At 46.6% G+C, this 27147-nt stretch overlaps 1 protein-coding gene across 1 annotated transcript in view; it reads left to right on the forward strand.

Annotated features, from left to right (window-relative positions):
* The window catches only part of TICAM1 (TIR domain containing adaptor molecule 1), a 44133-nt gene extending 17821 nt beyond the window's left edge, over window positions 1-26312 (forward strand). The window contains exon 2 of the mRNA XM_086947054.1: window positions 22755-26312. Within this exon, the coding sequence (XP_086803180.1) occupies window positions 22921-25005 (2085 nt within the window). The 5' untranslated portion in view covers window positions 22755-22920 and the 3' untranslated portion in view covers window positions 25006-26312. The remainder of the gene's footprint in view (window positions 1-22754) is intronic.
* Window positions 26313-27147: the final 835 nt, after the last annotated feature.

Genomic DNA, 27147 nt, shown 5'->3' on the forward strand with positions numbered 1-27147 from the left:
AAATATAGGCAAAGTCGTAATCGAGCCTTAAGTCTTTTGTCCGGTCCTTGTATGTTGGGCTGTTTGGAGACCTCCATGTTGCTTTCAACCATTTTTTTTAGCAAGAGAGCCAACTTGATCCATCGATCTGTCTGCAGCTGTCTCCCCAGTCTTAAATTTGTATACAGCATGTGTCTGCCTGTTATTTGTCCTAAATAGTTTCCCGCCCCAAACGTTTACTCAGTACCTGGTAGTCACAACAATGTATATTAAGTCAGCTCTCTGATGTCTACGTCCTAGGCATCCCTTTTGGCTCCCTCTTCAATTTATTTTAAATCCATGGTCTTTTAGAAGCTGTGTTTGTACTTGTATTGCACATCAAGGAACAATGCTTCCTGCGGACAATGTATAGGATACTTGATAATAGTTAAGCACAATGGCCACAGTCACGGGTAAAGGTATGTCGAAAGAAAAAAATAATGATACAGACCAGAGCTTAGAGTACAATGCTGTTTATGTAAGTATTGCAACTGTATTATGATGTAAATAAAGAAAGTGCTAGGTGTCCCAAGTGAATTTAGAACCTACATATCGAAAGTGACAAGTTGTGACATAGAGTAAGGTTTCATAATGAACAAAAACAGCCATTTGGTAAGTACACAATAATTATTAGCAGCCTTCTGACACATTAGTGGGGGCTGAAAAACGGTTTGTTTTAAGTGCGTGCCAATGGCGTTTTGACCCCACAGTCAGTAGGGGATCTCATCATGACCTAACAATGAGGGACACCTGAAGCAATCACAATAAACTGGCAGAGGAAAACATGGCGGCCGCGAGTGAGGAAAACATGGCGGCCGCGAGTTAGAGCGGATCGCACGGAGGTGATGGTCTCTCCTCCGTCGGGCTTGAACTAGGAGTAATACCTGCGAATAACTTGCCTTAAGTCCCCTGGAAGCGTCTGGAATTCCAATACTTTTACGCTCTTCGAAGTTACCGGTCAGGCGCGGATGTGTTTGGCCGCGGTTTCTGCTCCGGCGTTGCCCGACCCTCCCCTCTCATTGCAGCAGTGGTTCCGAGCAGCCGTGGAGCTGCGACGAGGACGCCGGGTGGCGGCTCGCGGATGCCTCAAGTTCGGGGGACAGGGAGAAGGGCGTGAAAAGACCCACCCAATATTTGCACCCCCCCGGACCCAGTTGGACAAGGACAGTGGACTCGAGGCAGTGAAAGACGCCGCACGGAGGCTGAAATCAAAAGCAGAAGCAGTGGGAGAAGAGAGAAGGCGGAGACCCAGTGCAGTTGAACCCCCTGCTGGCGAGCTTGATACCGGTGGTGGTAGCAACAGCAACAGTGTCAGTAAGGAGAGGGGGTGGACGGATGACCTGCAAGGAGGTGGGAGTTTAAAGACATTCCCCGATTTAAAATCCCCAAAAAATCCACGGCAGTCCCCCATTAATACTATCAATACCAGCAGCAAAAAAAAAGAAAGCCCCCCCGAAGAAGAGAGGTGGCAAAGGAAGGAGGAGGGCAGAAGGCTTAGGGGCAAAGGAGTGCTATGAGGACATTAACCCTGAGCTGACTGACGGGCACAGCGAAGTTGCGGGGGGGAAAGTCAAAGGGGTTACTGATTGCGCAGGTGGAATCTGGGAAGCAGGGCAGAGGGCTAAAGTGAGTCCAGAGTCCTATATTCAGGCGAAGAGTAAACGTAAGGGGGCCCTGGTGTCACGAATAACACCCTCGTTGCATGCTTACTTCAAGGTACTACCACAGGTGTTGGAGGTGACCCATAGCCCAGTTATACAAAGACTAGAGCCCACGGGTTGTTTCACACAGAAGATGGCAGATTTGGGGGGTCCAGGTGGGGCTTCGCTAGAAATACCTACGCCAGCACCCACACCTGCACCTGTGGTGAGTACATTGCCAACAGAGGCTACCGAGGGGGTAGCTGAAGAATGTGCAGGAGGTGTAACAGAGAGGGACATAACGTATACTGAAAAGGAGCAGGGAGGGACCCCCCTGGAGGATCTGCTTATTGCCATGAGAGAGGAGATAAAGATGGACTTCGCAGAATCTAAACAAAACCAGAGTGAGATCAGGATAGCATGTGACACCTTGGAGCGGAAAGTGGACGGGATCTCGGAGAGAACTGAGAGTTTGGAAGGATCTGTTGGGGAGCTAAAAGCTAACCTGGAGGCAGCACAGTCCCGGATTCAATCCCTAAGGAAGGAGGGGGATGAGATGAGAGACAGAGTCGAGTCTCTGGAGAATTTTTCCAGAAGAAATAATTTACGTCTTTTAAAGATCCCAGAGGCGAAAGAAGGGGGAGACCTTAAGACTTTTGTGGTGTCTATATTAAAAAATGCACTTAATTTGGAAGAAACAGAGGAAGAGCTAGCCAAAGACATTCAGAGAATCCACCGGGATCCGTTTCGCCTTCATGCGGGGAGAGTAAAGCCAAGGAAAATACTTTTGAACTTCTTGACATACTCCCTGAAAGAGAAGATTCTCAATCTTGCCCTAAAGGCGAAATCATTGAAAGCCCCGGATTTTTCCTTTGAGGTTAGGTCGGACCTGTCGAAGGTCACTCTCGAAAGACAGTGGGAGCTGGGGCAAAGAATGGAGAAATTTAGGGCAGTTTGGGCTACAGTACAAATGAGGTTTCCCGCCTTCCTAAAAGTTATGTACAACAACAAAATGTATAACATACGTTCCCCTAGGGAAGCAGATGAGCTAATTATTTCCATATCTGACCACTCACAAGCGGGGAAGTAAGCATGAGTAACCTTAACATTTTCGCGCTAATGCTAGGGGGCGAAGAATTAACTCGTAAAAATAAATCTCAAGTTTGTCAGATTTGGTCTTAACAGATAACGGAGGGAACAGAGGGAAGGTGAGGAAAAAAAATGTAAGGAAAAACGTAAGGAAAACGTAAAAAAAAAATATATAGGGAAAAAAAAAAAGGAAACATTGAAGGGGGGAAAAAAAGGAGAAAAAAAAGAAAAAAATCATGAGGAATAAAACCCATGGGCCTTTACACTTAATGGGGAAAGAGAAGAATAGGAAAAAAATAAGAGAATACAATAGAATTGAGTAAAAGCTATGACAGAAGTTAAAAACAAGGAGAGAATCCAAATTCAAATCAAAGCTGAAAGAGAGGGAGGAAGGAAGAGAGGAAGATGAAGATTGAAGGAAGGGGAGGGGAAGTGAAAATAGGAATGAGGGACTCTCTCTGGGTTTTTTCTTTTTTGTTCTCTTTTCTCTCCGTATGTAGTTAATAAGGGGACATACGATTTCATAAAACTATAAAGTATGGCAAGTAAACTGAATTTCTATAGGGGGTTGATGGAGTAAGAGACCAACTCACAACGTAAACTTGGCGAACCAACATGCCAGGAGAAGTGAGGGGGGGTTTTCCAGGGGAGGGGGAGGGAAGGGGGGCGCAAAGAAAAAAAAATCCTCATAAGCCTGTTTATACTTTTTTTTTTATTATTCCAAATTATTTTCCAATCACCGTACTCACTTTCTGAGAGTGTTTTATCCAGTTATTGGTAGGGGGTATAAAAAGATAACATGACGGAAGTGCAATTTTTATCCTGGAACATTAATGGTCTGCGAGTGAAGGGGAGGAGGCATAGAATCTTGCAATATTTTAGGGACTCCCCAGCACAGGTCATAGTGTTACAGGAGACACACCTACTCAAACATGAGGTTGAAATAATCATGAAAACGCAGAGGTGGGTCGACAAATTCATCTGCACAAACCAGACTGCTAACATCCGTGGAATACTCATTATGTTTAAAAAATCAGCAAAAGCACAGATCTTGACCTATGAGGAGGACCTTAGTGGGAGGTGGTTGGTGTGTAAAATGCAGCTAGACGGTCAACAATATATCCTGGTAGGTTATTTTGGTCCAAACCAAGACGATCCGTCCTACCTTCAAAAAATCCAAGGGGCCTTAGTCACTCTGAATGACCCTATTATATGGGTGGGAGATTTTAATATCGTTTTGAATCCCAAGCTCGACAAGTCCTCAAGCTCCAGAGCGATGGGATCATCCAAATCAAGGCCCATTCTGATGTCCATCATGTCGTCTGTGGGGTTGGCAGACGTCTGGAGAGAAAGGGCGGGTCTTGCTCCTGGGGTCTCATACAGGAACCTTAAGTATAGACACAGCTCAAGGATAGATTATGCTCTCTTTAGCTATAATATCAAAGAGGAGGTGAAGGGGTTACGGTATCTACCCCCTCATCTCTCAGATCATTCAGCGATTGCCTTCTCCCTGACTGTCACCCAACAGAAAAAACACTCGTCTTGGTCATTTGATCGGACGATTTTGTTAGATCAGGCGGAGACCAACCTGCTATCAGAGGAGGTGGCTAAATTCCTAGAAACCAATTTGGACTCAGCAGGAATTAGCACTGTATGGGAAACCCTTAAAGCTTTTTTAAGAGGGTATATTACGAATCGAGCCTCATATAGAGGAAAGGTCTATAGAGAAAAAATCAGGAATTTAGAACGAGAACTAGATAGCTTGGATAGGAGGTGTGGTACCTCAGGGGAATCCTTGGTTGAGCAAGAAGAGAGGGCTAAGATTAAATCAGAGCTGGACAAAGTATTACAGGAAAGAGTAGAGAGGAGGTGGGCGGCAAGTAAGATCTCGAATTTTGAATATGGGGAGGCAGCTGGTAAGGTCTTAGCCTGGAAGATCAAAACAGACAAATCTAAAAAGTTTATAAGTGGAATTCGAAAAGAGGGGGACTCTACTGTCAGGTCTACTAACATGGAGATTGGTTGCGCTTTTCAGGAGTTCTTTCAAAAAATTTACACCGAGGATATCGAAGATGACCCCCCGGCAAGAAACTCATGGCTAAGCAGGATCCAACTGCCCACCCTAACGGGTGATCAGACAGAACACCTAGATAGGGATATATCGGAGGCTGACGTAAGTAAGGTGATAGGTCAACTGAAGCAAGGGAAGGCGGCAGGGCCAGATGGCATTCCCGGGTAACTATACCGGGTTCTGTGTCCGGTCCTAGTAACAACATTGACAGCGCTATTTAACGACATTTTCACAAATGGGTTAGTGCCTCCGCACTCGTGGAGTGAAGCAACCATAGTTCTTATACCGAAACCGGATAAGGATCCAACTGATTGCGGGTCCTATCGGCCGATCTCGCTATTAAATGATTATAAGATCTTCGCCGCAGTACTATCAGCACGGCTGGCAAGCGAGATCGGCTCGATAATTCATGAAGACCTAAAGGGATTCATAAGGGGGCGCCAGTTGGCAGATTTAACCCGGGACCTGGTCGCAGCTATAGATATCGCCACAACCTTTTCCTTACCCTTGGCTACATTAACCCTAGACGCCACTAAGGCCTTTGATAGGGTCAACTGGCCCTATCTGGATGCAGTATTAAGGAAGTTTCAGCTAGGTGAGAACTTATGTCGGACCATCCAGCTTCTGTACAGAGCCCCCACCGCCAAACTTTTAGTCAATGACACACTCACAGTGCCATTTAAAATCTCACGGGGAACCAGGCAGGGTTGTCCCCTTTCCCCGCTCCTGTTTAATCTATACTTAGAGCCTTTTGCGCAGACACTGAGAGAGGAACATAATATTATCCCTTTTGAGTATAGCGGATGGGTGAAATGTCTGGGCTTGTATGCGGATGATATCCTTATCTATACGTCAGACCCTGTTCAGGCCTTCCCGACAGTAATTAGGAGAGCGGTAGAATTCGGGCAGATCTCGGGGTACGAAATAAACGCAGGGAAAACGGAAATAATGGCATGGAATATCAACAACACACAATTGGACTTAACTTACTCAATGCGCTATTTAGGAATTAAGATCATCCAGGAGCTCGGGAATATACCCCAGGTCAATCTGGATCGGGTTTCCCGAGAATGTCGGGCGCTTTTAAAGGCATGGACCTTTCTCCCGCTGACTATCTATGGGAGAGTGAGTCTTATAAAAATGTCAATCTTACCTAAGCTCACATTTATTTTTAACTGTATTCCTCTAGCATTTGAGCCAAAGCAACTTATGAAGTGCCAACCGGAGATTAACTCATTCATATGGAACTACAAGTCCACCAGGATAGCCTGGAAGAAACTGAGGAGGAGCAGGGAAAAGGGCGGGCTCTCTCTTCCAGACATACAATACTACGCTTGGGCCTTTCAGCTGTCATTTTCCAGAATGCTACTGAAAACCCCAACAGACTCATCAGCAGGGAGAATGTTTAAGGCCATGCTAACTGGAACGGGCCTGCCAATGGACGGATTTTTATTTCAATTTGGGGGAACAGAAGTTCTTCAAAAAGGTGAGGTTGAAGGTCTTGCAATCGCTGGCCAGAGCCTGGACAAGGATTAGGAGGATTGCAGGGCTGGCCTAGTATTCAAATCTCGCACCAATCTGGGGGTCTCCGGGGCTCCCCCGTGCTTGGGAGATAACCTATCGATACCCCTAAGAGATCGGGGGATACTGAGATGGGGCGACTTGTTGGCAGGCGGGACATTAATAAAGTGGGATAAATTGTACGAAGGGGTCGGCCAAAGACTATCAAGGTTTAAATACACACAACTTGTAAGCTGGTCTAGAGAGCTCCTTCAGAAGAATACCCTAGTGGGGAGGTGTAGTGTGCTAGAACAACAGCTTGTGGAGAAACCTCCAGGGGGCAAGGAGGTAGCACACTGGTATTGGGCTATATTGGAGGAGGTAGATGGAGACTTTGAACTCCCGGATGAACTGTGGGCCATGGACATGGACCTTCGAGGGGAAGAATGGTGGATAAGATCATTCACTCTTCTTTATAAAACTGTCAAGCCTGCTTGGTTGAGGCGGAATCACTTGTTCTCGATGCATCGTGCTTATTGGTCACCACAACGGCTTGCGAAGTTTCAACCTGGAAAATGTTGTAACAAGTGTAATCTCCAGGGCGCATCAGATGTTCACATGTTTATGGATTGTCCCCCAATTAAGGCGTTCTGGGCAGAAGTTCTGTTTACACTGGGCTCGATACTTAAAGTAACTTTACCCTGCACACTAACATTGGTAATCTCTGGGATGGATGACAATGTTACTGGCCCAGCAAGGCAATTGTTGTTCTATGCAATCTTACTCGCGCGGCGACAGATATGTAAACATTGGATCGACTCCAAGGCACCAACACACGCCAGTTGGCTATCATCCCTTTTTTGAAACATCAAAGGTCGATCTGGCCAGATCTTGCGGCAGTAACAACCTCACCTTTTGGAATCTTTTGATTTCTTGGAGTTAGTGGTAATATGCTTAATACCGGGTTTTTTTTTTCCCCCGGGTCCTATGATTAGGCCTCCAACTCCAGGGTCCATTGTGGTGGTTCCGTTAGACATGAGCTGGGCCTGGTGGTAACCTCTACCTTGACGGAGTCTGGGATGGGTTTGGCAGTCTGTCACTCGCCATCAATACCTCAGTAAACCCAGATTAAGTCTCCCGCCAGGATGGTACACAAGGTTATGGTGGTGGAACGTGCGCTTCAATTTGGGGCGCACGGATAGGTGGTTGGCTACATAATTTCTGGTTATGAGGTACAGGCAAATGAGGACTAAAAAAAAAAAATGTAAAATAAACTGGCAGAGTGGTGATGTGTGCACCAATAACAGGAGTGACTCAGAACAGTGAGTATTCGTGAGAAGTGAAAGGGGACTGACTTATGGCATGTTGCAGCTACACAAGTCTGTGTTCAATAAAGAAATAAATACAAAAACAACGTGGACAAGTCCCTAACGGGTTATGGTCATTGTTGGTGACCTTTACCCTAATCATGGAACGCAGACAACCAGTGTTTTTTTTAGAACACAGCTCACCCACCGTCCTAGTAGGTGGAATGTATCATCATCGGGGTCCCAGCTGGATTTCCGAGTGCAATCTAGCTGTGCTTCAACGCCTGATTTACAGCAGAGCGGGTTTTGGTGGAAAATGAAGTGCTATGTGAAATGTGAATACATGATAAAAATGTCACTAGGAAATGCCCTTATAAACGTTTTAATCAAAGGGTCCTAGGACATGAATAAAAACATAGTCGGGGCTGCAGGTGAGGTAAAAATGTGCCTCAATATCCCTAGAGAGTGTAGGTCTACTAGTTTCCACCTTTTGCGGTATTCGTGAGGCTCTCTTCAGGACCAAGAAAGTGAGTGTGGCCAAAAAACTAGGAGGCCACTCCAGGTTACCGGTGGGATCCTGTCCACACCGTAGGTTACAGCGGATGCTATCCTAAGACGAAGGTCTCAATACAGGAAGTTCCACTGTGTGACAGGATCCATGGATCCATATACATGCAGAGTTTAAATACTCAACGCGAAGGATCTGAAAGTAACAAGATCCCACCACATTCACAGCGCACTTCAGGGAGTGCGTTGATATATATACCTGGAGTGGCCTCCTAGCTTTTTGGCTTTTCCAGGTGGGGGGAGCAGCCACCGCAAAGGAATACCTGGATCGAATCAAGATCAAACTGGCCAGGAGGAAAATAAATAAGTGGACTTATTGATCCCAGACAGAATTTCGCTAGGGGTGATGTGTGTAGAGGTAGGTCCAAGGGCCTGGATGGAACAGTTTTGAAGAGCAAAATAGATCTAGTGGTAGGTTTCTCAAACATCTTGGACTCCCTACCTTCTTTTAGCTGATTTATAAGCTGTTCCCTGGCTAGTCTCATATCTCCCTTATAAAGGAGGAGGTGGAGTCTATAGAACAAGTCAGGGCAACATTAGGTCCAGGCAGTGGTCTTGATGTAATTTAACCGGATGTATGACGTTACAACGCATGCTTTTACCACGCATGCCGTTACAACGCAGTTTTTACAACGCATACCATTACAACGCATAGCGCTTTGGGGTGCTGGATAGTGAATAGTTTAATTTACTATTCCAACTCCAGTCCCCGTGGATAGTAGGGAAGGTGTTGGATAGTACATTAAATCTATTCCCTATCCTAGAGCGCCCGCCAGCGCAATGCGTTGTAATGGTTTGCGTTGTAATGGTTGCGTCGTAATGGTAGTGCGTTGTAAAAGTTTAGTTGTAAAGGCTGTTTACCAATTTAACCACGGTATCTTGTGACCATACTCACACTCAAGGCAATCTTCAGGTGTGTTCCTGTGAAACACAGTGTGCTCACCACACCATAAACCACAATTACAATGGGGTCAGTGTTACACAGTCTCACATAATCAAGGCCCAACTCTTCTTGGAAAAATAATGTTGAGCTGTTTGGGCCCAGACCCAAAGGTTTCCTGCAGAAGTGGTTCTCCTCTTGCTCCTTATTGATCATGAAAATGTAAACAGAGCGCTACAAGCTTGACTGAAGCATGTGCAGCGAATGTATAGACTAGTAAGCCAAATAATCTGTTGATTAAATGTATCACCAGGTAAGGAAATGCAGTTACCCAAATGGCTGTTGTTCCTGGCATGTATGTTTTTGAGTTCTTATTAGCGCAAATTGCATCCTCCTGTCCAAAATGTATCGCTAGATGCTGGTTTTGCATTTTGAGTAATTGAGGCAGAATTTTGGGTATTTGCTAAACAACAAATTAGTTGAATTTTGCATACCCATATTAGAAGTTGTTTTAGGAAATAAGTAACATGGTTACTCTGAGGACTAGGGCAACACCAGGAACAGCTAAGTTGGTTTCAACACCTAGAATGTAGTTGTTCAAGAAAAAAGTAGCAGGGTCGCAATGCAAGGGTCATAGTGTACATCAGTAAAGTAGATTTTTAAGAAACAGCAGTAACAAATCAAACATTTCCCACCACCCGAGAGATCTGGGTTAAATCCATTGTTCTTTTGATCACTACACCACCCAAGTTTGGACCCAGCCATATGCAAACAAGTCTTGACCCTGCTCCTCTTGGGAACAGGCAAGCCCGAACTGCCAAGCCAGGTCTTCCCTTAGTTATATTCAGGAGAAAAACTTTTCAAGACACTACTTCAACAGAGTACAGCAAGTGACGGATATGTGCAGCATTCACCTGCGCTCCTGGCTACCATGTAGTGCCATAGTGCACACGGTGAACGATGCTTTCAAACTCTGGCCTAGGTTTATAAGCCTTTGACATGCTCATCAAGAGTACATATGATCTCCGCTAGAGGGAGGTAATTTGACCACAAGCCCTAGCTTTGAGGGCATATTGCCTTTTCCCGGCTTTGGTAGCCATTGGAAATATTGATTCAAAATTTCAACGCACCTTGGAAGTTGTAGTTTCTGGTTGCGTGATAACACCTTAAAAACCATGATTTCAAGTTGACAATCTTACCTATGACTAAAGGTGTGGGTCAGAAAATCTAAAGAGCCAAATAAAAAAACAAACCCAAATTAGTAACTGCATTTGCATGTTAAATCATAGCGTTTATGATAATAGCAAAAGGTTTACTTTGGGCACAATGGCTCCTTTATGGGCTTCCAGGTGATGTCCTCAGTAGGACATGGTTTAGGTTTTGAAAGGGCAGGGGAGGGTCACCATGTCCTTTTTCAGCCTTCTTTACAATTATTATCTGAAGTGTCCCTTCCAATGATGTATGGATGTAAAGAATGGTTGTAAAGAGATTACCACTGCCTCTTAGTTTGAAAAAAACCCAGAAGCGCCACCAACTGCAGAAGTAGGTTGTCAAGTGAAAATGGTTTGACATGGTTGAGGTGCTAAATAGTCCATGAAAGATAAATCGGTTTGAGATTTTGTTTCCAGCCAATGCCGTTATGTATATTCATTCATAGAAGGATTTTGGGTCAACTCTTTTCCTCCATTGGTGTTTTTTTAATTATAATTTTTGTTTTATTAATTATCCACGTAAAGAACAGCAAATCAAGCAGTGGCCCCTCGTCAGTGCAAGAGAGAGATGTGCATATTGTTCTTCAACCACCTCCCCATCTGGGCAGATCCCTGAGCCAGGAAGATGTCTGTGGTGTTCTGGATCCCATTCATCCAATGGCCACTCACCATTTGGCTAAAAGGAGCACAGGTTGAGATAGTTTGTATGGAATCTTCTGCCCCTTGGGCCTCGCAACTATACAGGCCCAGGGGTTAAGGGGAATCACAACGCTGGTGGCCGCCTCGTTCCTGGGCACTACTTCCCCAGAACCCCTGAATTGCCACGCAAGCCCAGGCTAAATGTAAGAAGGTGGCACTCATCGCCCTGCACTGCGCACATATCCATTGGTGTTTTCAACTATAATCCACATTTTGTTTCCACAAGCCATAACACAACAGTATGGAGCAGTGCCACAGCCCACTTCAAAAATTGACTCTTGCATTGTTATAGATGGGATTTTTACCCCTGATAACATAAGCACATCCGCCTAAAAAGAAGTGGACTTCTGTGCCAGTGCTTATGGACTGGTACTTTACTTCCTTTTTCATTTGTTATCCTTTTTGTTTTTTTAGTAATCTTTGTGTGTTTCGACTATGTCTTCAGGTTCTAGTAATTCACCAGTAGTACATTTTCATTGCTGAAATATATTCTCCTGCAAATATGCATTAAAACTAAAAATAATTTCTAAACTGTTCGCAATTAGACTTGCCTGTTAAGAAGCTCCTATATTGTTCTAATAAAAGTGTGTAGACTGACGTTGGCTACCCCGCTCTGGGTCTCCGAAAAATTGGGTGCACTGGGGCGTACCAAAGGGTTTCATAACTGGGACCTGATAGAGATCTCACATATAAAAGACCTATGGGGACCTGAGGGGGTAATTACATTTGAGTTGCTTCAGCGCACATACGATCTGGCACAAACGGAGCACTTTCACTACATGCAGGTTAGGCACTCCCTCAGGGCCAACATCCCGCCAGGGACGACACCCCCAGAATCCTCTCCCCTGGAGGACAGACGACTGGACAGCTACCTTCCAGAAAAGGCAATCTCCTTCGCATATAAAAAGCTATTAATCATACCCCAGACCCATTGCTGGAACTCAGGAGTAAGTGGGAGGCGGATGGTCTAGCAATCGATGACGAAGAGTGGAGGGAAGCACTTGCCTCTCCCAAGGAAGTAGCCATATCAGCAAAGCTAAGGCTGGTGCAGTTGAAGGTGCTACACCATGTTTATATCTCCGGCACCCGATTGATGCAGATGGGCAGAAGTGAGGACGGACTTTGCAGGCGACAGTGTGGGGACCTTTCTCCATATAATATGGGAGTTCCCTTAGTACAAGCATACTGGCAGAAGGTACACAACTGTATGCATGAGGTCTGGGAGGTGGAACTACGGCCCGAAGCGAAAAGGTGTCTTTTAAATATATGGGAACCCACAGATCTACCAGCCAAGGGCAAGCTGTGGGTGTCATTAGGTCTAGCAATTGCGAAGCGAAATATTGCACGCCTATGGGGAGCAGGTGCACCTCCAAAGCTCACTGAATGGAAGAATGATATGGACTGGTGCATGCTGTAGGAGAAGACATTGTATGTGTCCCGGGGCTGCCCCCGGAAATGGGAGGCAGTGTGGTCCAATTGGAACGAATATCGGGGCAACTTATGTGAACCCTGCTACCCCCGCCCTTGATGTTCAGACAACGCCTTGAATGATCTATGTAATGCTATGTATGGATACCGTCTTGTATGCCAGAGAACCAGCTACTGTATACTTCATTGCAACCGTGATTGTACACTCAGTAACAAATGTAATCATTGTGTGTATTGACCACTTAGTTCACTTTTGAAATTAAAAGATTAAAAAAAAAAGTGTGTAATAGATTTTTTTAATTTTTAAATTACACATTTTTTTGTAAGCACGTGGTTGGTCCCCTTTGTTTTTTGAAAACCTTTATTGACATTTCATCCAAAGACAAGTATGGGCCTACAACCCCCGGGGCCGGCCGCTAAGCAGTTAGAGTAACAGAAAGCAATTTTTAATCACATGCAGCACCTCGGGGAGCAGATTCTCCATGCTAGTACACTCTTGGCCACTGAACAGCACAATTAGGGAAACAGGATCTAAAAGGTTTTCATTTTATAATATAGGATGGAAGGATCAGGTGCCAAACAATTTCCCAGCAGCGAAAAATGGCAGGCAGAATAGTAAACTTGTCAACAATAAACAGTAATCGATCAAGTCAATGGCGCTGAAACAGGAGGTTCAGGATGTGGAGGAATATCACGGTCAATTCGCGCCTGCAGTCCCCTGCCCTAAGACCCAGAAAACACCACGAAAATTGAGGCACAGATGAAAAAGCAGTGATTGACACCAAAGGAAACCCACTGCACTGACCCAAGAAAAGAAAAAGACAAAGAAGGATAAGAGAAGAAAAAAAAAAAGAGGCCATAGAAACAAATTAAGAACGAAAAATCCCCTCCCCCAACCCCCCACCCTGCACCCCTGCAGATGACTATGCCCCCCCCCCCGCAGTGTGCCTGTCGCCCGAGAACCAAACCCGAATTATAGAAGAAAAAGGAGAAAGAAAGGAAACCCCACCTAACGGGGAAATGGAGGAGGGCAGTAGTCTATGCGCTCCCGGTCTCTCCCCCCCAGCCCTAACCAAGGGGGCCCCCCTAGGCCAATACGAATAAAGTTGTCCACTATACAAAAAATACCCTGAGGGGGAACCACCAACCCTCCGCCCCGGAATCCGTCTGTTAATGAGGCAGTCCCGTTACCAATAGATCCATCGTAAACAATTCAACCCGCAATCTCAGCCTTGGCCCCGTCTAACAAAGTTGCCGAGTCCTTCGGATAAGAAAAGCCCCATCCCCGGAAAGTCAAAGTTCACGCAGAAGCAGCCGGAGCTTGAGTCGGCAGATGGGAGATGATTAGCAGATCCCAACGCACACTGCTTGCACCAACGATGTCCCTCCCCGTCTCCGAAGCCAAGCATCGATCCATCCGCCATGTTGGGAGACCGACTGGGGAGGGGGTGCGACTCGTTCCGGTACATATCAAAATGTGAGCCAACAGTGTCCAGGATGGGGGAAGCAGTGAAATGCTTCGATAACTGTAGGACCGATGTTTCCGAGAACGTAGAAGAGTCACCAATCTCAGCACACGCGATGAGTATCATTTCTTCGGGGGCAGGCACAGATTCCAGCACCAGGTCCAAACGCGCCTGTAGGGCTTCCACCAGGGAGCAAGTCGGCTGCCGGGTCTCAGAGAGCAAGTCAGGGCTTGCTCCCGGTCCTATGATCCCATCCGTTGCCGTCAGCCAATGATTGGCCTGGGCCCTCACCATCGCGTGAAGCGCCGCATGTTCCGCCATTACCATCCGCAAGGAAGGGCCACATTGAGTCTGTTCCGCCAGTTTCCATGTGGCCGCAGGCATAACGATAATTCAGCGCTCGCTCGCTCCTACCTTTAGCGCTCAGCTGATATCAAAAGCTGTTCGCTGTCCCTAGCTCACTGCTTGCAGCCGCCATCACCTGCGGCATGCGCGCTGACTCCGCCCACTTGAGGCCACGCCCCCTTCCTCGCCCTACTTAAACCGCTGATTCCTAGCGGTCGGTAGCAAACCTTGACCCAGTCCTGAGGCGGAAGCCGGGGCTGGAGGTACTCTATTGCTTTTAAAATCTTGTACTTTTCACTGCACTTTGTTCTTGTGTGGTGTCACCCTTTCATTTGTATATTTTTAAAAAAACGAAGCATAATTCAGCGCTCGCTCGCTCCTACCTTTAGCGCTCAGCTGATATCAAAAGCTGTTCGCTGTCCCTAGCTCACTGCTTGCAGCTGCCATCACCTGCGGCGTGCGCGCTGACTCCGCCCACTTGAGGCCACGCCCCCTTCCTCGCCCTACTTAAACCGCTGATTCCTAGCGGTCGGTAGCAAACCTTGACCCAGTCCTGAGGCGGAAGCCGGGGCTGGAGGTACTCTATTGCTTTTAAAATCTTGTACTTTTCACTGCACTTTGTTCTTGTGTGGTGTCACCCTTTCATTTGTATATTTAAAAAAAAACGAAGCATAATTCAGCGCTCGCTCGCTCCTACCTTTAGCGCTCAGCTGATATCAAAAGCTGTTCGCTGTCCTTAGCTCACTGCTTGCAGCCGCCATCACCTGCGGCGTGCGCGCTGACTCCGCCCACTTGAGGCCACGCCCCCTTCCTCGCCCTATAAATGTGCATGCACAGGACGCGCAGCGGACGAGCGCAGCGGGAGCGCCGTTTGCACGCCGAAGGCAAGCCCGTCTGCTCCCTTCCGCGCCAAGACCGCGCCAGGCGCAGGAACCCCTGCCCAAATCCCCCCCATCATCAGGTATGTTCCCAACGACCTTCGCCAACTCCGAGGCGGGTCCGGCTGCCCCTGTAAGTTTGATTTGTCAAAAGTACTCGGCTCTACCAGCTGCAATAAATGTCGCTGGACACTCAACGTCGACTCCGAGCAGACAACCCCCCCCAAAACCCAGAGACCATTCTTCACAGGTGGCCTGATAAACGCCAGATCGATGTGCAAACATAGCCAGGACATCCACGACCTTATCATTGACCATGACCTTGATTGTCTCATGATCACTGAAACCTGGCTCACTGATGACAGTAACCCCGACATAGCCGTTGCCCTCCCCCTGGGTTACTCCTTCCATAGACAGGATAGACAGAAAGGTAGAGGAGGAGGTGTTGCAATTATTCTGAGGAACACCTTTAGCTGCCACACCTTCTGCCTTGATCCTCTCACTGACGCAGAGGGACTAGGCTTTTCCATCAAACTCAGTCATTCTCTCTCCCTCTCCGGTGGCCTGATCTACCGCCCTCCCGGCAATGCTACTAAATTCCTCGACTCCCTGAACGACGCTCTTGGACACTTCCTACTCCGCTACCCACACTTTACCCTCCTGGGAGATTTCAACCTGCACCTCGAGACCCCAGCCAACTCTCACACTAGAAACTTCCTGCAGACACTGGAAATCTTCAATTTACAACAAAACGTCAAGCTGCCTACCCACTCCCTTGGCCACACTTGGGACGGGGTCTGCTCCAATTTCCCGTCCATCACCACCCTGACCCCCTTACCTCAGATTTGGACTGATCATTGCCTGATCCCCTTCCACATCTCCAGCCACCCCCCTCCTCCCAGTAAAAAACGCACTCTTCACCACGCCCACTCCATAAATTGGAAAACTGTTCAGAAAAATCTTATCCTTCATCCATTCTCCCCAACAAATGCCCCCTCCCTCTCCGGTAACATCGATAGCGATGCAGTTCGCCTCAACAGCTGGCTCTCACAAGAAATCACCAAACTATGCCCACCTAATCAACAGGACAGTACTTCGAAAAAAACTAAAATCAAAGCTCCCTGGTACACGCCTGACCTAGCAGCCGCACATCTACTCTGCAGGAAAGCGGAACGCAAATGGCGCAGAACCTATGATAATGACGACCGCAGTCATTACACTCTACAGAGGAAAAATTATCTCTCCTCCATCAAATCAGCTAAGAGAACTTATTACGTAAACGCCATTAAAGAAGCCAGCCAAAAGCAAAAAACACTTTTCTCAATTGTAAAAACCTTCACCAACTCCAAAGTTCTCCAACCTGAAATCCCCCCATCTCAGGAGCTATGTGACAAGATCTCCGACTACTTCGATGATAAAATCACTTCCATTCAAAAAAACTCCCCCCCCCCCCCCCCCCCCTCCAGCTCACTTAATTCCGGACCAATCGTGCCTGACCACTAACAGTCTCAAAAACTTCACCCCGGTGACTCTGACTCAGACCAGAGAAGCGATCCTTTCCTGCAAATCGGGCTCCCCCTCCGATCCCTGTCCCCCCAAGATTCTCCACCTTATCATTGATGAAGTCAACCCCATCATCAATGAAATAATCAACCTATCCCTTAACTCCGGCTCTGTTCCCCTCTCTTGGAAAAAAGGCGTGGTTAAGCCGCTTATGAAATAAGCGAACAAACCCCCAACGGACTTGACCAATCTCCGTCCCATCACCCTGCTACCCGCTCTGGGTAAAATAACGGAACAGCTAGTTCATAAAGAGCTTAAGACCTTTCTGGATTCCCATAACCTACTCCATCCCCAGCAGTCCGGATTCCGGTCCAAACATTCAACCGAGACCGCCCTAATCGAACTGACCGATACCATCAAAATCCTTCAAGACCAAAGGAAGAAGGCTATCCTGATCCTTCTTGACCTCACGGCAGCATTCGATACCATTTCCCACTCCATCCTGATCAATAGACTTATGGACATCGGCATCACCAACTCAGCCCTGTCATGGATTAGATCTTTTCTCAGCGATAGGTACCAAACCGTCACCCTTGGCTCCTTCCAATCCAATGAGAAAAAGGTATCCTCCGGAGTTCCTCAAGGCTCCATCATAAGCCCCCTTCTCTTCAACATTTATCTCATCCCTCTTCTCACCCTTATAGAATCGTTCGGCATAACCGTTACCTCCTATGCCGACGATACTCAGCTTATCATCCCCCTAGATGACAATTCCAACAAGGCAGAGCTCAATCTTAAACACTGCCTAACAGCTGTCTTTCAATGGATGGACGCTAACCACCTCCGCTGCAACTCAAATAAAACTGAGATCCTCCCCAATGGAAGGAATGCCTCATTCTGCCCTGCCCTGTGGTGGCCTGACAACTCCGCAGCTCCCCCTCAGACGGTCTCGTCGGCCAGAAACCTCGGGGTCCTCTTCGATTCTGACCTCTCTTTCGATCTCCACGTCTCGACCGTAGCAGGAAGATGCTTCGGCATAATTAAGTCCCTGAGAAAGTTCTTCGACTTTCTCCCCCTAGACTCCAGAAAGACTGTTGCGGTAGCCCTCATACTCTCACGAGTAGACTACTGTAATGGCCTTCTGGCAGGGACCAAAAAGTCCACTCTCTCGAAACTTCAAAGTGTTCTGCACACCGCTGCCCGCCTTGTCTTAAAACTTCCACGTAAATCATCAATCTCTACAGCCCTTAAAACCCTGCATTGGCTCCCCTTGCACAAGAGAATACTCTTCAAAATTCTCACCGTAGCTTTCCGTGGCTTTAACAAATCCGGACCCTCCTATCTGTCCAGACGCTTCCCTCATTATAATCCGAGTCGCTCCCTCCGATCTTCACATGAAAACTTCATGAACCCCACCAAGTTCAATCTGAAGTCTAAAGGCGGTAAAACCCTTACTACCCTGGCTATTAGAGCCTGGAACAGCATGCCTAGACACCTCAGACTTCAGACTCTTGAGAAGCCTTTCAGGAAGCTCCTCAAAACTTGGATTTTTAATCTTTCCGACGACTGGACAAAAGCGGCCATCTAGACCCCCTCTCCTATCACTCTGCGATCTGGTTCAAGGACTTACAGCGCCATGATGCTCCTTCCGGAGTGAACGCCGCGCTCTATAAATACCCCTCCAAATATCCAAATATCCAAACGATCCCCACGGAGAGGCACCCTCTCCGGGGCAGGATACGCCGGGGCAGAAACAAGCCGTGAGGGATGGGCCAGCAGCACGCAGCAACGCGCGGCGGGACCTCTACCCCGGGGCACCAGTGGTGCTATTGCCGGGCCTCCGGGCCGGGCCCCCCTCGATGCAGCACCGCGCGCCACCCGTTACCTCACCTCAAGTACAGCTCCAGGCAGCAGATGGTTGCAAAGTAGTCCAGAGAAATTTTCAAAAGTTCCAGGGACCGGACCCAACCACCCTCAGCAGTCCGTTGTTGTTCACTTTGGACCCGGGTAGACCAGCAATCGAGGCCCCGGCTTCCAGTCTGGGTTAGGCCTCAAAACATTTTCAATGTTACTTCACCCCAGAACATCAGAAAAATTCCGTGAGCACACCATCGGGGTGCCGACTAGTTCACCCACACGAATCCGGGGCAGGAGATCAGGATATTCGACAGGATTGACGAGCGTAGGACGGGGGTCAGCGGAGCCGGGAGACTATGCGGCCATCTTGGTTGGTGTGGTAGCTCCTCCACCCCTTTTTTGTTTTTAATTTTACTAGGGCCTAACACGCAACATAAGCGCTCTGCTTGCACTAGACTTATTGTGAACTGTGGGTTTTAGAGCTTGCAGATTGCTTACCATAGGATGGCTTTATTGTCACTTTAATTAGCTTGCTTCTTTTTAGACAGCTTTCCTTGTTCTTCTTGTGTTTCTCCCTCCCCTGGAGCATAGCCCTTTTACTTTCCATTGGTTTGGATGACTTGCATCCTTCCACTGCTCACTTTTAGGGAACTGTAACTGTTCTGTTCTTTTTAGTTAAGTGCTTCATGAGAGTGCATTTGTTTTTCAGCTCTCACCTTCCTGTGCTTCTTCCCCCACCCTGCACTCTATTTTGCTCTCTCTCGCCTGCTCAAACTCCGGCCCCATTCTTCACTTTGGTTTCCCCCTTGTGTGCTTCTCCAACAGCCTCAGTGTTGCTCTCTCCACTGTATGCTGCTTTTCTCATCCACCGCCTTTATTTGCTTTTTTAGGCCCTCCACCCAAAAACTGCAGTCTTTATCTTTGTTTTTTTTGTTTTGGGATGGCCATGCTGCGAATTGCAGCTTCCATCCTTACATAAAAAAACTCTTTCCTCCTCCTTCCATTTTTAGGTCTCGCCTGTCGATGCGCATCGAGCTTGCGAGACTATGGGGGCTTAAACACTCTTTAACCAACTTGCAAGGAATCGTGGCGATTCCTTGCAGTGCCCGTGAAATTTAAGCTCAATGCGCATGCGCATTGAGCTTAAAAGCGCGTGCACATGCCCCCAGCCGCCTGCCTTGCACGTCTTTTCCCTCAGCCGCACTCCTCCCACACCCCCGCTCCGCCCCCTCCCCTTCCTGCCGTGTCGCAGCCCCCTCCCCACTCTCTCTCCCAGCACACCTCCCCCTCCAGCATACAACACGGAATTCAGGCTCCGCCAGCTCGTCGATTTATTTTAGTACCAACCAATTGACAAGTCGCCAAACATATGCTTTACTTGAAGTTTGAATTATTTTACTTAGCTTGGGGCTGACGATTATTTGACAGTGAGCGCGACACGCATGAAAGGGTCTCCTTGAAGGAAATTCAGTTTCTTCAACAGGCACTCTGCTCCCCGCTCCGCCCGCCCTCCCCTGCCTGCCGTGTCGCATTTCTTCAGGGCACCTCCCCTCATCACTTCCCCAGCAGCATCTGTTCCCCAGCCTGCCTAGAGCAGATCTTCCTGCTCCGCCCTCTCCCCACTCTCTCTCCCCTCACGACGCTCCTCCCGCTCCGCCCCCTCCCCACTCTCTCTCCCAGCACACCTCCCCCTCCAGCATACAACACGGAATTCAGGCTCCGCCAGCTCGTCGATTTATTTTAGTACCAACCAATAGACATGTTCCTGTAACTTATTTAAAACTACCATATTTTATAAAACACAATTACGCCCAAATTATTATCTCATCACTTTCGCGGTGGCAAGTCTGCAATTCATGAAAGGGGGAATGGGAAGTCACCAAACATATGCTTTACTTGAAGTTTGACTTATTTTACTTAGCTTGGGGCTGTCGATTATTTGACAGTGAGCGCGACACGCATGAAAGGGTCTCCTTGAAGGAAATTCAGTTTCTTCAACAGGCACTCTGCTCAGCACCCCACCCTTCCCCCACACGTGACTGCTGCCTTCTTTTAAGCTACAAATGAAGCGTACTTACTAACACTCAAACCTTCCTGCCTGAACAATTACCTTAACCGGCATATTACACCAGGCTCCAGCACGTGTAACGTGTGGAGTTCAATCTCTTACCTAAATGTCATTTCAAAGTCACATCTGCAAAGAGCTTGCTTATAATGTATAATGGCGCTGACGCATGGCTGATATAGTTCACGTGATAAATAATGATAAACTTGTAACTTTCATTGTTTTACGCACAATTTCCGCAGGAGCATGATAAAAATTAAAACGTAGGAATTTTTTTAGGCTAACTGATCTATTTCACCCTCCCACCTCCAATTGATGGGCCAACAAATGACTATTAAAACACGGACTGAATTATCTCATTTTGTATAATTATAGTCACAATCCAAATGCTGGATTTAATGCGAGCAGCTTAACAAATCTACAAGAACCGCATTTTCGAATTGGAGTAGTGGGTCTCAATTTCGCATATGCACTAAAGGCACAGTGCTCACAAACTCTCAAAGGTTATCACGAACAGTAATAATCCTAATAAATATGAGGTCACAAGGGGAAATAGGAAATGGGGTCCTTTTCGTTCAGTCATTTCTTTCTGGCTGGCTGGCCTGCACTACAACAGTACCCAGTTCTTTTTAAGTCCTGCTAATAATCGTTTCCACGTGCTAACTTAAACTGATGTGCAACTTCACATGAGTAAATGGAACACAGCTGTGCAATTGCTCATTAAACATCCACCACCCCATCCACCACCACCACCACCACCGCATCCACCACCACCACATCCACCACCACATCCACCACCACATCCACCACCACATCCACCACCACATCCACCACCACATCCACCACCACATCCACCACCACATCCACCACCACATCCACATCCACCACCACATCCACCACATCCACATCCACCGCATCCACCACCACCACATCCACATCCACTACCACATCCACCACCACATCCACCACACCCACCACCACACCCACCACCACCGCATCCACCACCGCATCCACCACCGCATCCACCACCGCATCCACCACCACATCCAACACCACCACATACACCACCACATACACCACCACATACACCACCACATACACCACCACATACACCACCACATACACCACCACATACACCACCACATACACCACCACATACACCACCACATACACCACCACATACACCACCACATACACCACCACATACACCACCACATCCACCACCACCACATCCACCACACATCCACCAACACATCCACCAACACTTCCAACACCACCGCATCCACCACCACTGCATCCACCAACACCACATCCATGACCACCACCGCATCCACCACCACATCCACCAACACATCCACCACCACCATATCCCCCAGATCCACCACATCTATATGTGTGTGTGTGTGTGTGTGTGTGTGTGTGTGTGTGTGTGGCTCTGTGTGTGTGTGTAGGTGCAAATGCAATGTGCTTGGATTTTCGTCACAAAATACACTGAACATAATCTTCACAAAACTTATTTACAACCGTTTAAGGTATTGCCATTATAAATTAAAATAACTTTTAATTAAGTATTAATCATTTACAAAAATAAAAGCCATTGTGATTTGTAATATCAATACATCTAAGTCACGTAAATACAACACACATTGCATTACAAATGCTATAGGTGTCACATTTGCGAAAGTTAAAACTATTGACATTGTAACTGACGAAGCTATTAATTTTGCTATTTTAAAAACCAACACATAAATAAAAAAGTGTCATTTACAATAACAATCGCTCAAACTTTCCTAATGCGAGACCTATTGCATTTCCAATGCTTGTTTTAAATTACTAATTCATCTTGGATCTCTAAAATAAAATACATTAGGCACCCACTTATTTTCTTAGATACTCACATTATTGACGACACACGCAGCACCTATACAATGATGCAGTTGCTAGTAGTGGCCATCTCTTTTTGCCATGCTGCATAATATGTTGCAGATGTGCAACACCAAATTGCATCAACAAAGCCAGTAGGTCCCTAAGGGAAGGCTTATTCAATGTGCCAATGCTTGTTGATTTTTGTGCCATTGCAACGATTTTTTTTTTTTAAATGTAACTAGCTTGCCATGATCAAACCGGTTGGCTTTTCTAATGCTTGTAAAGCAACCTAGTTTTATCAACATTTTGTTTGTCAAAAATGTTTTGTTGAAGTTCTAAGTTGTTATGTTTCTCTCTCTTTCAGTGGTTCTTTCGTAGATACAGTGGAGAATCCGTCCCCGATACAGCTGGAGAAGCTGCGGTGAAAAGCCCTCTGCCACTTTGCTGAAAATGTATTAACAAATGGGCACAGCTGGGATGACAAACATCCTGCCAAATCCTGAAGCTAACACAACTCACTTACACATGAAATGGCAGAACGCTTGTGGTCACTCCTAAGCCTGGATGATATCTATCGCAGCTTATCTGGATTCCCGCAAGATAGGCTTGGTGAACTTCTAAGTGGGCTGCAACAAGGGCCACCCACAGATAGCCGGAAACTGCTGGAAGCCATCATTCTCAAAAGTTTAGGAAAGCCTGAATCCGCTCTGGAATTACTGAAGTCCATTCCACACTTCAAAGCTGCCCAATATGTTGCTAAAAAAGTACAAAATGAGAGCTTGCAGTGCAGAGGCGATCAAGTCTCACCATCACCGCAAGACCCAGAACTTCTGCAGACTGTTGAACAGGTATGCGAATTGCTGCAGAAAGAGAATATCTGGTTAGATCCAGATCAGCCTCGCACATTAATGTCCGGACTAGGGTTTTCTCCCAGCTCAAGGTCACATAGAGTGGAAAGTCCTTGCATTCCAATTAATGGAGCAAAAAGGAGTCCTTGCACAGCATCCGGATCCCTATTGGCTTCAAACAGTGTGGACTCCTTGAATAGTAATTTGGCAATTAGCCAGTCACCTACAGCATTATTTATAACTGGTAGAGATCAGCGTGGCCACCAACCGAGAACTCCAAGTAAACTTATTAATGACGCCCCACACTCACATGTACAGCAGAGAGGAGGAGGCGGCGATGTAGCAGGAGACATAGATGTCAACAGAGGTATGTTAGTTACCCATCCTGTTAAAGACACAGAAAAGCAAACACAAGGGGGCACTGGTTCAGGTCCACAAGTTTTTAAAGAGCCAAGTATTGAGCACTATCCTTATCCTGTGGAATGTACAGAAATGACTGGTACCAGACCACAGGTATCGGAGACGCAAAGTGTCTCAGCCCATTGCCCAGAAAAGACATCTGCATTATCGTTCATTAATGATACTAAACCAGTGACTTCACATCCCTCTACATTGCCAGTGGAATGTGCATCTCCTTTAAAAGAAAGGAGTCGCAACCTGTCGGCGCCATCTACTCCCAGCCTGCCGATAGCGGACACTAGCCCCCAAGAACAAACTGAGGTCAAGAAACCCCCAACCTCATATGTCAGCCCTCCATCGACTGAGTCGGAGAGCACCGAGGATGGGTTTTTCAGTTTTGTAATTTTGCATGTCCAGGAGGATGAGGAAATTGCCTCCAGCGTTCAAGGCAAGTTGGAAAGATTGGGAGTAAAAAATGGGACCACCTTCTGTGAAGGTTTTACACTCCCTGGTAGTTGCCGTCTAACCTGCCTCGAAGGAGCAATTAATAGCTCTGCATTCACTATCCTCCTTTTGACAAAACAATGGACTTCCCGTTGGGCAGATTTCCAAACAAACGCAGTTCTGATGAATGCCATTGAAAGCAAGCACAAGTACAACACAGTTATCCCATTCCTGCCACATACAGACAGGCTGCAGAAGAATAATATGCCGTTGTGTCTGAAAACATTGAATCCCCTGGATGAGAGCTCACTTAAGTTTTCTACTGTCGTGAAGAATACGTTCAAACCTAGTCAAATTGAAAAGCAGAAAAATATCTGGAGACGAGAAGAACAAATTAGGGTTATAAAGGAGAAAACTGAGTATCTCAAGTTAGAAACAGAACAGCTCCAACAAGTGCAGGACGCAAATAAGGATTTGATTAAAGAACAACAGAAATATTTCCGCAGCCAGTCTGAGACTTTCATGCGGCCCAATGTTCCGGGTGTAGTTCCGGGATCATTTCTGCCATTTCCTCAGGGCGAGCCTCCATTTCAGCAAATGCAGTGGGTGCCTGGCACTATACCTCCACCAGATGCTTGGTTTTATCCAGGGGGGTATGGTGCATTGTATAATATGTCTCCTCAGTTAAATCCACATTTTCTGTACGGTTCTGTCCCGCAAGTCGCCCAGACGCTCCCTAGTGGAACCCATGGGACACAGTATGCCTCTGGCGTCCAGCACCCAGTTATTCAAATTCAGCATGCAAGTCATGTTCAAATTGGTGACCGGAACCAAATGACAATTGAGAGCACAGATGGAGAAGAAGAGAAGACCAAGGAAGAGGAACAGGAAGAAGAGGAGGCCGAGAGTCTGACTCTTACCTGATGTTTGTTGAGGTGAACCATTAACCGGAAGGAACATAACTCAGAAGAGCATTCATGGCTCCAGTGTCTTGGAAGATGTATCGCAATAACGCCTACAGGCCTCTGTAAAAGAGTTATTGGATGACGTTGGACTGACTTTGTTATATCCTATGATGAAGAACGCACACCATGGGTCATGACACAGGAGGATCCTCTGATAGTAAGTGACTCCGTACTCCTCTTTGAGAAAGGTCACCTCAGTCTTCCCCCTTGCTCATGGAGATGGGAACATCAGGACTGCATACACCAGGGAGAAAGGAGGGTGGGACCGGGAGCCGTTGTTTAAACAGGTCCTGCACAAAGGGCTCCTAGAGAACTATGCTGCAAAAGGGTATGCAGTTCCTAAGGTGAACGGGGGAGAGAAAGGTCTTTCTTCATGATGCCCTCACACACCCCGAAGGATGTCATGCTTCATCATTGGGCTTTGCTCCTCGTCTGGCCGGCGCTGCAATGCCCGACGGGCACCCTTTTGCAGCACAACATCGGGACTGCAGACATTGAGGACCGCTTATTGGCTGAGCACAGCAACTGGTTTTTATGAATGGTACTCATATGGCTGCTGTTCTGGGCCTTGTTGACAGCCAATCATGTATCATCAGTTCTACAGATGTCAAACACTGCTGAATGTAGGTATGTAGGCAGTGGCCATCATCACTTGGATGGAGGATTTCATTTGTTTTGAACGTTCTTCTGCACTTCCTTAAATGCAACCTCAAAACTAGTCTCTATGGAACACCAAATGCAATGGCTAGAGGATTACTTGGTTGCTTGTAAACTGCTCTTTTATCAAGGTTTCAAGTAGTTCTCTTAAAGCAGGTTCTCAGAGACCGTTGAGTGTGCGGCCCAGTGGGATCAGCAACTGTCTGTGTTGTGGTTATGCGAAAAAGACCATTCAATCCTTTATAGATCATATCCCGCTTGGTTAAGTGGAAAATGGTAGCAGTAACAGCACTGCTAACTTGCCTTTATTAACTTGAAATGTGGTTGCGCCAATGAAAAGCTAAAAGAGCATCCTTAAAGAAACTGAACACTAATAGTTCTAGACATTTAGAATGTGAAGACTTTGTTGGTGACAAAGGGTCTGTGACTGCAGCATCCCCTTGAGTCTGTTTTCTTGTGTCATGTTCACCTGCTCTGATCATAGAAGAGGTACCGGTTTCTGTAAAGTGCCTCTTGCTGCCATTTTTGTTGGTCCTCAGGAGTGTATACTAGTGCCTTATACCCACATAACATTATTGAAAGGCTTGAAATAAATCTTTCTACTGAATACCTTGCTATATACACTTCCAGCTTCTTTGTTCCTCGCTCTCAGCCTGTCAGTAGTCCTTGAGTCTTCTATTTGTTCATTGTCTGAGAAAGTAGAAGAATGACTATTGTAGCAAATAAAAAGGTTGCACCATTCAGAAGGTGCACAGATCTGAGCATGACCAAATCACAGTCCTAAGTGACTTTGAGCCAAAAGAAAGCCAACTTAAAATGTTATCTTCTGCACATTGCTTAATTTGTGCCGGTAGTTGCAAATGAGGCCTACCAACACTCAGTTTCTCATCAGACTTTAAATCATATCAAGAGAGAAAAGCATAAAAGGAGGACAGAAGGAGGAGTAGAACGATATCAAAACAGTGCTAAAGTGAGATGGGGTGAAAAAGAATCTGTCGGAGTTAGATAACGGGGTAGGAAGTATCTGGTTAAGGATTAATGAGGTAGAAGGTGGAATCAAGACTAACCAGCCTTAGTATTAGGCACTACTGACATTTGATTGTGCCGGCCATATGCTTCTTTGGGCACCAGCACTTATTCTTTTGCATTTTTTCTGCACTTCACTTTCTTCCATCCTCTTCTAGTACTCCCGCTCTTTGATAGATGCTTGGGGCCAAAGTGCAAACTACAATGTGAGGAAAACTTCTTTTTAGCATGTGCTGTGCTGTCAGGTTTAATGTTTACAATTCAGTGGGCTTTCAACCCTCATATTGCAGTTGGTTTCGTTGTCACTCTCATTTGCATTCTTTCAATTGCTTAGCTCACATAGGCTTCCCTTCCTTTCTTGTGTTAGCTCCTAACTGGAGCATAGACTAAGTACATGTGTTCTTCTTTGGCTTTTTTG

This window comes from Lissotriton vulgaris, chromosome 12, assembly GCF_964263255.1.
Source record: "Lissotriton vulgaris chromosome 12, aLisVul1.2, whole genome shotgun sequence".
Classification (NCBI taxonomy): domain Eukaryota; kingdom Metazoa; phylum Chordata; class Amphibia; order Caudata; family Salamandridae; genus Lissotriton; species Lissotriton vulgaris.